The 13719-nt window shown below is 38.9% G+C and overlaps 2 protein-coding genes across 4 annotated transcripts in view; both read right to left on the bottom strand.

The window, feature by feature from the left end:
- Nucleotides 1–2499: 2499 nt before the first annotated feature.
- LOC114005830 (zinc finger protein 420-like) lies at nucleotides 2500–8527 on the bottom strand. The gene is given in 3 exon segments (XM_027767764.1): nucleotides 2500–3475; nucleotides 5389–6952; nucleotides 6954–8527. Coding segments are annotated over 2 exon segments (1593 nt in total). The 5' UTR covers nucleotides 8448–8527; the 3' UTR covers nucleotides 2500–3475; nucleotides 5389–6853.
- Nucleotides 8528–8533: 6 nt separating this feature from the next.
- Nucleotides 8534–13719, bottom strand: part of LOC102470157 (zinc finger protein 717-like) — a 31128-nt gene continuing 25942 nt past the window's right edge. Inside the window, exons 3-6 of one of the 3 annotated variants that reach the window (XM_006167197.3) lie at nucleotides 12801–12927; nucleotides 12463–12555; nucleotides 11372–11480; nucleotides 8534–11251 (exon numbers count right to left, since the gene is read on the bottom strand). In XM_006167197.3, the coding sequence (XP_006167259.1) occupies nucleotides 9547–11251; nucleotides 11372–11480; nucleotides 12463–12555; nucleotides 12801–12927 (2034 nt within the window). In that variant the 3' untranslated portion in view covers nucleotides 8534–9546. Of the gene's footprint in view, nucleotides 11481–12462; nucleotides 12556–12800; nucleotides 12928–13719 lie in introns of all 3 variants that reach the window. The other 2 variants (XM_014583711.2, XM_027767762.1) reach the window with 2 other exon arrangements.

The raw sequence follows: 13719 nt of genomic DNA, 5'->3' as shown, positions 1-13719 counted from the left end.
TGGGTGGGATTCACGTGGGAGGGGCTGGGGGTGCTGATATTCACTGTAGAGACCTTTGGGAAGACCCATCCAAACAGGGTGGGGTTGGAGTAGGAGTGTCTTCACCAGGGAGGCCTCTGGGAAGTACATTGGGGCACTCTGGGCAGGAATTGGTGTAAGCGTGGATCTTAACCACGGAGGCATCTAGGAAGTGCCCTTGAATGTTGTGAATGGGGCAGGTCGGCTTGGGGAGCGGCTTGGGGAGCAGGGCCTTCACTGCCACGACCCTGAGAAGTGCACTTTGAACAGCAGGGAAGGGATTCCCCTGGCAGCTCAGTGTAATTAGATACTCCCCTGAGGAGTTTAAAACAAATTGCAAGAGCATCTGGTTTCATCTGTGAAGATTTTAGTTGTATAATAGAAATAAAGACTCAAACATAACAACGGGACTATTATCACACACAATATGCAGAGTTCTCCAATTATTTCAAATAAATTTCAGATATAAAGAAATCATATTAAGCTATGAGCATAGGTTGCTTTTAATACATCTTAGCTTCTCCATTTCTTTGTCATGTATTTGACAAAACTACATCTTTGTGCAATAGTTTTCCAGTCTAGGTTTTTCCAAAGGTAACCCATGTGTAAACTGAACAAGGACCTTTGCTGGGTTAGTATTTACCTCCAGTGTCTTGGTTGCATTCAAGGAACAGCAAAGTCCGTAGTGCTCCCCTGAAGTGTTACACAGAAGAATCATTTGGTTGACCAGTTTCTACAAAGAGTACCTGCTCTGACCCAGAGTGGGAGAAAGGCAGTGGTCAGCATATATGACATCTCGACCCCAGACACAGGGTGGAGGTGAAGATGATGACATAAGGGGGATACTTGAGCCTTTCTGGACGTGGGTTTTCAAAAAGTAAAATGAAACTTAGGCTTGGGCCTGCTCTCAATCTCCTCCAGCTCTAACACGTGCAGCGTTAATTTACAGTCTGTATGTGGCTGGGAAGAGCCCTCAAATAGTGCTGTGGTGGACAATTTGTATCTTACCCAGTCCATATCATGATTAGTTTTACCTTCGGCGTCGTCACAGATTCTGTAGTAGCACACAAAATGATTTCATCTTTGTGCCTTGTTCCTGATCCACAGCTTCTCAAACCTCTGGAATCTCTGGAGTAGTGTCTTATATGCTAATAGGCTACTTTGCTCTGCTCTTCTCTCACCCTTGTGATGTGCTTGCATTCTGCAAGACCCCTGCCAAAAATGACCCATGAACCTTAGTCCTCCAAATTGTGAAATGAAGCTTCATTCTCAATTTACCCAGTTTATGGTATAAACAGAAAGCTGATTCTGTAAGTGTGTGCTGCTAATTACAAATATCTGAAAATGTGAAAATAGCTTTGGACCTGGATAATTTGCAGAGGTTGTAAAGGTTAGGAGGAGCAGTCTAGATATCTAGAGCAGGCTCAAAAGAATGGTTTAGAATGAACTGAAACATTTTTGAGATTGGTTAAATGGTGGTGACCAATTTTTTTTCCCCTATAGAGCATGTGCACTTCCCAGAGAGAGAGAGTGAGAAATAACCAAGGGGGAGATGGACACACTGCAATCCCTTCCTTTCCCTTACATTAACCTCTCAGATTTTGGGAATGCACACACACCTCCAGCATGCTTCCCAAGTTGCTGGGTCCAGGATGCAATCAGCCATATGGGATCCAGTACTTCAACTATTACATTACCTGCTTCTCCCCTCACCTTTTTTGTAATTTGGCACTGTGTATGCACTCGCTGGAGAGGTACAGGAAACCCTCCTTCATCATCAAACAAATATATTTTGTAAATGAAGAAACTTTTCACTGTTTCTATAACAAATGCTGCTACTTACATAATTACCTACTTACTCATATTAGTATATTCATCATCTTTACTTATAAATACTAAAACTGCAAAGATCACTTCGTTATTGCTACTACTAATATAAATTCCAAAACTCATTCCCACATGCCCTGAACATGCCACCTTCTACCAGGCACCCAGTAAGTCAATGTATTTCTACATTCTGGCTGCTGATTATTCTCTCCAGCCCTTCCCTTTCACTTTTACCACCTGCTACTCCTCATCTCACTTCTCCATGGTTTACTTTGCCAACCAGACCATCAGGTGATATTCCTGGGTGATCAAAAACAGACTCATCCAGGTTCACCTTGCATTACACTTCTCTGCATGGAAACCTCTACCTTAAGTCTTTCTAATGGAACTAGTCACAACAGCATGACGCAGCAGCCAAAGGGGTCCCTGGAAGTGTACTGACAGCACTGGGTCAGCAGTATGGGACAGACCCACACACATACCTGAACTCACAAGATGGGCCTGTTCCAGTCCTGGAGTGAACTTGGAAATTTCACCAGATATGAAATTCCTCTTCTTGAGATTCCGTCAAGAGACATGGATCATTTCCAGGATCTATGGGCCAAAATCCCTATTTCATTATCTTCATTCCAATGAACACACTTGGAGGCTGGAGAAATTTCATCCCATGATTTTATTTGAATTTTATTTTCATTTTACACAAGGTGTGTATTTAAAACAGATATTGGCCTTAAAGGGGAAAGTACCTGTTTTTTTTTTTTTTTTTTTGTCTGTCTTTTAAGTCACTTATCCCTATATAAAGACCTCTACATGTAACAGCTATATAAGAAAGTTATAAATTGTCCTTGTTTTTACAATGGTATACAAAAAAATTAAAAATTTTCAAACAATTTATGATTACTTATTAAACAGGAAGAGCAAAACAAAGTCCTGGAATATAAAGAAAAGAGCAGAATGAGCACACTCCTGGTGGAGAAAAGGAGTCGTTTTCATAGAACCAGAACTCCCCTAATCATCTCCACTTGGTATCAATCCACATATACCTTCATTTATTCAATGAAAACAAAACAGCTTGTACACCAACACCAGTTACCCCACAGGAATGGAGAAGGGAACAGTGAAAGAATAGAGGAAATCATACTGTACCAGTTAGGACATGTTGGAATTGCACTGCAGTTTCCTACAGGAGAATGCTTGTTTGTGAGCAGAGCTCTGGAGTAGCAGGCTCCATCTTCTGTAAACAGCACCTGTCTGCTACTGAAGTACATCCACTGCATCTTCAGCCTCCACCGGCACCTGTGAAGGTGTGTCTGTGTCCTAGATTGGCCATACATCAAATCACAATCTGATTTCCTCAGCAACAAACCTTGTTATTCACCACAGATGTGCTCATTTTTTAAGTTCTGTATGCCTCTTCCCTTCAAAATGCACCCCAGGACCACCCTACCCTGCCACCATCTTGAAATCCACATAATCACCATTCTTGTCTTAAAATGGGCTTTTTGCTGACCATGACAGAGGACCCACAGTCTCTTCAGCTGCAAAGTGACAAAAGAAGTACCTCAGGAGTACACAAGCAGCACCAGGAGTGACTGAAGGCAGCAGAGCTATCCTGTTTTCATTACCGTTTCTACAACCACAAAAACAGCAACAGCAGCAACAAAAATGACTAATAGTGTTAATAATAATTATAATAATCCTAGATAACATTAAATCGCAATTGTTGGAAATCAGTTTTTATAGATTATGTGTAACTTCTATGACTTTTTAATAACATACACTTATTTTTGCCAAGAATATCAGGACTCAACCACACCCCACTCAACAAACAAATCTTATCTACTGACCTATGGGTATCCATTTGGGCCCTCTTACCCTTCCACACTGTTCTGCCACCTCACCCACATGCTGGGTCATCACACCTGTGACACAAATTATCAAATCGCTCTCTGGGAGGGGGTCCAGAAGTGCAGAGCTACTGGAATGCAACACCAGCTTGAGAGAGCTGAAAGCACAGACTACAACATGAGAGAGCTGTTGGCTAACCTCAACACTGCCTTGGATATGAAGCTGCACAAGACCCTGGGGGTTGGGGCAACCTCCATGTTCTGTGTGTTCAGAAGCAATACAGAGTCAAAGATTATTCTGGTGTCTTAAGACTTCACATTCACCCTGTTGAGTTTTCTTGCTTTGGACCACTTACTCATTTTCTTACTTTCCTTTCTGAAAAGAAAATGTCTGAACCAGCATTTAGCATAATGGCTATGTTGCTGGACTCCCATGTAGCTGACCACAGTTTGAGTCCTGGACCCAGTGGCTTAAACTCACACCAGGCACGTGTGCATGTGTGCCCAAGATCCCGAAAGAATAGAAATGGGATTGCGGCGTGGCCATCCCCCCTGGGGGGTGATTTATCGCTGTCTCTCTGTCTCTGTCTTTCTGGCGAGTGCACACGCCTTATAGTAAAAACCTCTCCAAAAAAAGAAAAAAGAAAAGAAAATGTCTATCCTATGCTTGTCCCACCTTTGCATTTCAGGAGCAGATAATCTGGATTTGGATGTCTGGATTTCAAAGGTTCACTAGAGAGAAACTGACCTTACGATATACTGTGCCTCAGGTCTCACCCATATCTGCTCTTTGGACTTTTGAGTTGGTGCTAGAAAGAGTTAAAAATTCGGAATTATTTGGGAGAATGAATTTTGCATAAGAGAACATGAGAGTCTGGGGGCCACAATATGAAGTTACGGTGTGAATGTGTCCCCTTAAGTTAGTATTTTGAAAACTGATCCCAAATATAGTGGTATTGGGAGGTGGGACCCGAACAGGAGATGTCTGGGTCAAAAGGGCATGACTCTCACAGATTAATGATATTCATTCAATGTCATCTATTATGGCTGCAAATCTGGGTTAAAAAAAAAATCTAGCCTACGACAGACTACTTGTTCTTGCTCCTTTAGCTTTCCACATAAACTCTTCTAAGAGCTTATTTGTATCTAAGAATGTGTTTTTTCCATTAGGAAATATTAAATTACTTTACTATGTGAAGTAGAGTTGACATCTTTATTATGTAATATTTCCCTGATCATAAACACGGAATATTTTTATTGCTTCTTTTTGAATACATAATTTTCCACCCACTCTTAAAGGCATTTTTGTTTGTTAAGTGTACTGTTAGGTATTTTATCTTTTTCTTTATGTAGCAATGTTCTCAAAAATATTAAGACTTTATATGCTATTTTAATAGCCTGTTCATTTTTCTGCACTTCACTTTCTGAACCCAGTGGAGAGAAGTGACTGCAACTCACACTGTAATCATGGATTTATCCACTCTTTTACGTTGGCTAATTTTCATCTTATATATGCTATGGTCAAGTTATGAGAAGCACAAATATTTAGAATCATATCACCCTGACACATTGAATCACTTAATAGATTTTGCTCACTTTAGACATATTCTTTACGTTAAAGTCAATTCTATGTAGAATTGTAGCTACTTTCACTGCTAGCTCTTTCCCCATAAAGTACACATAATAGTTTACTTACTTCCAAAAAATTCCCTGTCCTGGTATTTGAAGTCTGAATCTCATGATTAACATTTGGGAGATGTCCAAGAGGTCAGAGAGCTAGTCGAGCTAACTCAGTGGGTAGTGGTGAAGACAGCAGAGGTCATTTGTAGGCCTGTTAACATGAGAGGCTGGGATGGAGCAGAAGCAATCAGAACATCATCACTGTGTTCTTAGCCTGACTAGGAAGGATTCACATGATTGGTACATAATTGTTCCATCCCAAGTGGGCACCACACTAAGTTCTAGACTAAATGCAATTCTAATAAAGTCAATAAAGACTTTGTGGATGCATAAAGGAAGATGATACAGACTACACAGTGGTATATAAATGAACAAAAAGTATTTAAATAGCAGTCCAGAGTTACTATAACTTTGTGTATTATATTTAAGCATAACTAAGAATAGCTCAGTGAAATCAAAGAGATCAGACACAGGCCATATAAATTCAGTCAAGGAAGGACTCAACTACAAACAGGAGTAATGCACCTCAATGGTGTAAGCAAACTAAAGGGGGGACACACACACACACACACACAAACACCTGGATTCCTAGGCCCCCAGGACACTGACCACAGCCTCTCTCCACCCTGTATATACACTCCTGATAGAGTAAGTGACTACTGAAACCAGAGGATAGAAGAGACTCACTCTCCATTCCAGATAAACCAAACAGTGCTGGATATACAAGATGGCTGGTGTACCTAGGTGATGTGATAACCTCTGTGGTTACTCAGCTGATCTGTTACTAGAACAAAGTTCAAAAAAATGTTGAGTAATCAAAATATTAGCCAATTAAAGTAAGTTAATATATGATGATAGTATTCAAAAACCTTTGATGCATTAAAATATTGGCAAATATTCGGTGTATTTTCAGTGTTGAAAGATACTTCTCTGCCTGACAGAGGCATTACCAAGACTGTTGCCTTGTTTTTGCTGATGATTTCTCTCACATATCCATAAAGTTGGGGATGAAAAATTACAGCAGAGGTTTGCCTCATGCATGGATATGTTGATCCATAAAGACTGTTAACTACCCTCAGAAAGTTCAGAGAGAGAATTAGCTACAGTGGACTGAACTGTATTGCAAACAGATCAGATACACAATGCACTGACAGAGTAGATATGTGTTTCTCACGATCATAAATACAAAGGAAAGTTTCCAGATTACAGGTAGGAACATCTGTGCTGTCTCCAGTTCTTTATATCTAAATTACAGTGGCCTTTTTCCAAGTATAACTCTTAAGGCCACGATGAGGGTCATCTGCAGACCAGAGCCACAGGGTTTGAGAAATAAGGTCAAGAAGTAATGATTGCTTGTGTCCATAGCCTCCTGCAAAGACTTCAGTTGCACGATCCAACCCACAATAAAGGGAGGCTGAGAAAATCAGACTGTGTGTCCCAGAGAGAAGATAGTGGATTCTGGAGAACACAACCAGTCTCTGCTATACAAGATTTCTCCCTTGAGTGAGTTCGCTGATGTTTGCTAAGGTATGACTTCTGACAAAAGGTTTTTCCACACTCATTACATTCATAGGGTTTCTCTCCTGTATGAGTTCTCTGATGCACAGTGAAGTCTGACTTCCAATAGAAAGATTTCCTACATTCTTTACATTCATAGAGTTTCTCTCCTGTATGAGTTCTCTCATGTACAGTAAGTTTTGACTTGCTGTAAAAAGATTTCCTACACTCTTTGCATTCGTATGGTTTCTCTCCTGTATGAGTTCTCTGGTGTACAATAAGGTATGACTTGTTGAAATAAGATTTTCTACACTCTTTACATTCATAGGGTTTCTCTCCTGTGTGAGTCCTCTGATGCACGATGAGGTCTGAATTCCGGCAGAAAGATTTCCTACATTCCTTACATTCATAGGGTTTCTCTCCTGTGTGAGTTCTCTGATGTACAGTAAGGTATGATTTATTATAGTAAGATTTCCTACATTCTTTACATTCATACGGCTTCTCTCCTGTGTGCGTTCTTTGATGCACGGTAAGATCTGAGTTCCGGCAGAAAGATTTCCTACACTCTTTGCATTCATATGGTTTTTCGCCTGTGTGAATTCTCTGATGTACGGTGAGCTTTGACTTGCTGTGGAAAGATTTCCTACACTCTTTACATTCATAGGGCTTTTCTCCGGTGTGAGTTCTCTGATGCACAGTGAGGTATGACTTTTTGTAGTAAGATTTCCCACATTCTTTACACTGATAGGGTTTTTCTCCTGTGTGAGTTCGCTGATGGTTAGTGAGTTCTGACTTCTGATAGAAACATTTGCCACACTCCTTGCATTCATAGGGTTTCTCCCCTGTGTGAGTTCTCAAATGAACAGTAAGGTATGACTTCTGGTTGAAAGATTTACTACATTCTTTACACACATAGGGTTTCTCTCCTGAGTGAGTTCTCTGATGTAGAATTACATGTGCTTTCCGGTAGAAAGATTTCCTGCATTCTTTACATTCATAGGGTTTTTCTCCTGTGTGAATTCTCTGATGTACAGTGAGGGCTGACTTATAGTAGAAAGATTTCCTACATTCTTTACATTCGTATGGTTTCACTCCTGTGTGAGTTCTCTGATGCACAGTGAGGTCTGACATCCGGTAGTAAGATTTCCTACATTCTTTACATTCATAAGGTTTCTCTCCTGTGTGTGTTCTCTGATGAACATTTAGGACTGACTTCTGAGAAAATGATTTCTCACATTCATTACATGCATAGGGCTTTTGTCCTGTATGTGTTCTCTGAGGTACTGTAAAAATTGATGTTTTAAAAAGTTTCTCCCATTCAATGTATTTATAGTCATTCTCTCCTGAATCTAAATTGTTATGATTGGCGAGGTTAGATTCTTTATAGAAAGTTTTATTTTCTAGCTGAGTCATGTCTTGGGCAATGAGAACTGACTTACCACAGGTTTTTTCATATTCATTACCTTTACAAAGGGTATCTTCTATGTGAACCCTCTTATGTGTCCACAATATTCCTTCTGTGTGGAAGGCTTTCTCTTGTCCATTATATTCAAAATTTTGCTCCATGGACTGAACCATATGATGTTGATTAAGATTTTCATGATAGCTGGGGAATTTCTCATTTACATTACAGGTATCAGGTTTCTCTCCATCATATATCTCACATGAACAAAAAGTATTTAAATAGCAGTCCAGAGTTACTATAACTTTGTGTATTATATTTAAGCATAACTAAGAATAGCTCAGTGAAATCAAAGAGATCAGACACAGGCCATATAAATTCAGTCAAGGAAGGACTCAACTACAAACAGGAGTAATGCACCTCAATGGTGTAAGCAAACTAAAGGGGGGACACACACACACACACACACAAACACCTGGATTCCTAGGCCCCCAGGACACTGACCACAGCCTCTCTCCACCCTGTATATACACTCCTGATAGAGTAAGTGACTACTGAAACCAGAGGATAGAAGAGACTCACTCTCCATTCCAGATAAACCAAACAGTGCTGGATATACAAGATGGCTGGTGTACCTAGGTGATGTGATAACCTCTGTGGTTACTCAGCTGATCTGTTACTAGAACAAAGTTCAAAAAAATGTTGAGTAATCAAAATATTAGCCAATTAAAGTAAGTTAATATATGATGATAGTATTCAAAAACCTTTGATGCATTAAAATATTGGCAAATATTCGGTGTATTTTCAGTGTTGAAAGATACTTCTCTGCCTGACAGAGGCATTACCAAGACTGTTGCCTTGTTTTTGCTGATGATTTCTCTCACATATCCATAAAGTTGGGGATGAAAAATTACAGCAGAGGTTTGCCTCATGCATGGATATGTTGATCCATAAAGACTGTTAACTACCCTCAGAAAGTTCAGAGAGAGAATTAGCTACAGTGGACTGAACTGTATTGCAAACAGATCAGATACACAATGCACTGACAGAGTAGATATGTGTTTCTCACGATCATAAATACAAAGGAAAGTTTCCAGATTACAGGTAGGAACATCTGTGCTGTCTCCAGTTCTTTATATCTAAATTACAGTGGCCTTTTTCCAAGTATAACTCTTAAGGCCACGATGAGGGTCATCTGCAGACCAGAGCCACAGGGTTTGAGAAATAAGGTCAAGAAGTAATGATTGCTTGTGTCCATAGCCTCCTGCAAAGACTTCAGTTGCACGATCCAACCCACAATAAAGGGAGGCTGAGAAAATCAGACTGTGTGTCCCAGAGAGAAGATAGTGGATTCTGGAGAACACAACCAGTCTCTGCTATACAAGATTTCTCCCTTGAGTGAGTTCGCTGATGTTTGCTAAGGTATGACTTCTGACAAAAGGTTTTTCCACACTCATTACATTCATAGGGTTTCTCTCCTGTATGAGTTCTCTGATGCACAGTGAAGTCTGACTTCCAATAGAAAGATTTCCTACATTCTTTACATTCATAGAGTTTCTCTCCTGTATGAGTTCTCTCATGTACAGTAAGTTTTGACTTGCTGTAAAAAGATTTCCTACACTCTTTGCATTCGTATGGTTTCTCTCCTGTATGAGTTCTCTGGTGTACAATAAGGTATGACTTGTTGAAATAAGATTTTCTACACTCTTTACATTCATAGGGTTTCTCTCCTGTGTGAGTTCTCTGATGTACAGTAAGGTATGATTTATTATAGTAAGATTTCCTACATTCTTTACATTCATACGGCTTCTCTCCTGTGTGCGTTCTTTGATGCACGGTAAGATCTGAGTTCCGGCAGAAAGATTTCCTACACTCTTTGCATTCATATGGTTTTTCGCCTGTGTGAATTCTCTGATGTACGGTGAGCTTTGACTTGCTGTGGAAAGATTTCCTACACTCTTTACATTCATAGGGCTTTTCTCCGGTGTGAGTTCTCTGATGCACAGTGAGGTATGACTTTTTGTAGTAAGATTTCCCACATTCTTTACACTGATAGGGTTTTTCTCCTGTGTGAGTTCGCTGATGGTTAGTGAGTTCTGACTTCTGATAGAAACATTTGCCACACTCCTTGCATTCATAGGGTTTCTCCCCTGTGTGAGTTCTCAAATGAACAGTAAGGTATGACTTCTGGTTGAAAGATTTACTACATTCTTTACACACATAGGGTTTCTCTCCTGAGTGAGTTCTCTGATGTAGAATTACATGTGCTTTCCGGTAGAAAGATTTCCTGCATTCTTTACATTCATAGGGTTTTTCTCCTGTGTGAATTCTCTGATGTACAGTGAGGGCTGACTTATAGTAGAAAGATTTCCTACATTCTTTACATTCGTATGGTTTCACTCCTGTGTGAGTTCTCTGATGTACAGTGAGGTCTGACTTCCGGTAGTAAGATTTCCTACATTCTTTACATTCATAAGGTTTCTCTCCTGTGTGTGTTCTCTGATGAACATTTAGGACTGACTTCTGAGAAAATGATTTCTCACATTCATTACATGCATAGGGCTTTTGTCCTGTATGTGTTCTCTGAGGTACTGTAAAAATTGATGTTTTAAAAAGTTTCTCCCATTCAATGTATTTATAGTCATTCTCTCCTGAATCTAAATTGTTATGATTGGCGAGGTTAGATTCTTTATAGAAAGTTTTATTTTCTAGCTGAGTCATGTCTTGGGCAATGAGAACTGACTTACCACAGGTTTTTTCATATTCATTACCTTTACAAAGGGTATCTTCTATGTGAACCCTCTTATGTGTCCACAATATTCCTTCTGTGTGGAAGGCTTTCTCTTGTCCATTATATTCAAAATTTTGCTCCATGGACTGAACCATATGATGTTGATTAAGATTTTCATGATAGCTGGGGAATTTCTCATTTACATTACAGGTATCAGGTTTCTCTCCATCATATATCTCACCAGGCTCACTAGAAAAAAGAATGTTCTGACATACATTAAACTCCTCAGGACTCATTACTGAATCATTTTCATTACTTATAACCATCTTTGCAATATGGTTTGAACTCAAACTAAATATTTTTACTAACTCAACTCTCTCTTTAGTTGATGTACTGCTGTTGGTGATTACAACTTGCCAGAAATGTCTGTCTGGATTTTTCTGGCTAGCTTCTAACAGGTCATCCATTCTCTGGACATCTAAAATGAGAAAAACACAACAGTATTTATGAGTCACGTTTAAGCATTTCTTATACAAAGCTTATGCAAATATAGAGACATTTCTTATTATTCTAGTGGCTGAAGATTTTTAAATATCAATGACAAGTGTTAGCTTACAACAAATATAGTTTTCCCCTTAATAAATTAATATTAATAACATTAATAAACATTCCAATGTTGGGGCCATCAAGGTGGCATAGTGGCTAAGATAATGATTATGACTCACATACGGCAGTTCAAGTACCAGACCCAGCGGCTTTAAACTCATGCTGAGCATGTATGCATGCATGCCCAAAATCCCAAGAGGAGAATGAAGAAGGGATTGACACATGGTCATCACCCCAGAGGGGTGATTTCTCACTCTGTCTCTCAGTCTCTCCAGTAGGTGCAGGCATCCTATAGCAAAAATCTTAAAAGAATGAAAATTTTAAAAATTAAAAATAAACATCCTACTATTAAACTGTGGTTTATTGCACCTTCAAATTTTCTTATACTAACAAGGAAATATCTGGTCAAACTACTTACCTACTGCCTGGCTATAATATTAAGCTAAAAGTTTTTCATCTGTCATTTGCTTCCTGTGTTATTTTCTCTATCTTATTGTTCTTATAGCAACTACTTTATGCTACTTCTTTGTTGATGCTTTTGCTTGAAAGACAACAGATTTTCCTGGAACATCTACTTGCAAGGAAGCATAAAAGGAACATTTGTTGGTAATCTAAGCAGGAATACTTCTCAAGAAGGAACTGTACCTAATGTAAGTACTCATCTCCCTAAAACTGCCCTCCCTTTGGCCTCTTCCTAAATCTATACATCTTTTTCTTGTTCTTCTCCTAGTAAGACACCCTTTGTGTTATTTCATAACTATGTGTTCATTTTGTTTTTCTCTATTTATATAATGTAAGTTTTATAAAAAAAATAAATAAATAAATTTGATTGTTCCTGAAAAGTATGTGCTGACCTGAAAGTCTCTGGTATGGGGGGTTTTCTACAATCCATGGCTCTGCTCCTTGTTCCAACTTGATGATCACCTCAGGTTTGGTAATGCAGTGACCTGTTAATGGAAAATCATAAAGAATGTCTATCAAACTTCTAACTCAGGTTCTTATGAATGATGACTGCTCAGCTTTATCAGCTGTACAATGAAGGGGTCACTTTGATTTCTTTCTTAGAGAGAAGTGACACATTCTTCATGGAATCAAATCTTACACCTAAATACTACACTATATACTTGCACATATAATAACAAAGAAGAAAGCAACTAACTATTCCTGGGAGTTAACAGGGAATGTCACTCACCAAGAAATACCAGGCTATTGTAGGTCTCCAGCATCACATCCTTGTATAGAGTCTTCTGAGAATTATCCAGATCCTGCCACTCCTCCCAGGTGAAGTCCACAGCTATGTCCTCAAATGACACAAACCCCTGTAACAACACATTTCTCAAACCATAAGTCTGATTAGAGCTAGAACAATAATCTAGGAGTTGATTTTCTGTGTGTTTCCTGTATGTCTTAAATCAGATGCAGTTTATTTTGTATTCTATATGAGGAAAAATAAAAATCATGACAGAAAAATACTACTTCTTCACTAGTTTATTGATTACTATAAATACTATTAGCAACATTTCCTGGAAAATGTCCTTGTCACAAAGGATGAAGACATAATAATTCTCCAAGGTACTTGTGATATAAAGACAGAAATATAAATGTATATGTAATGTAAAGTAATGTGTTATCTTAACTAATTCAGACAATTTTGATATACACTGAGGTAGTAAAATTTTTCATCCTACATTATCAGGATATGTTTCACTGAAAAGGCAAAGATGTTATATTCTCTATGTGAATGAGTTCTCACAAAAATGAAGCAACAGAAGTATGGTCACGGAAGCACTGAGCACTGAGGACACACACCAAATTAATGGAAAAATAAACGGCACCATGTCTAGATGAGTGTTTCTGCAGTACAATGCAAGATGAATGCATTAAAGGTGTTCAAGAAAGTATGAGTTATGTATACAAATACTTATTGCACATGCTTACTACTGTCCATAAATTACTTATAAGGTATGTTCACAGGCATCCTTATATTTTCCTCCTAGATGAAAAACAAATTGTTAATATCCACATGATAGTGAACATTATCCAATTTCTAAACCATGGGGTGTAAATAACAAAGGGGCTACAGAAAGTGGTAAGTTACTTCACAAAATTTG

The sequence above is a fragment of the Tupaia chinensis genome, unplaced genomic scaffold, assembly GCF_000334495.1.
Source record: "Tupaia chinensis unplaced genomic scaffold, TupChi_1.0 Scaffold144602_1, whole genome shotgun sequence".
In the NCBI taxonomy this organism is placed as follows: domain Eukaryota; kingdom Metazoa; phylum Chordata; class Mammalia; order Scandentia; family Tupaiidae; genus Tupaia; species Tupaia belangeri.
Note: the sequence above shows the minus strand (reverse complement) of the source record. Positions and strands in the feature narration are given on the sequence as shown.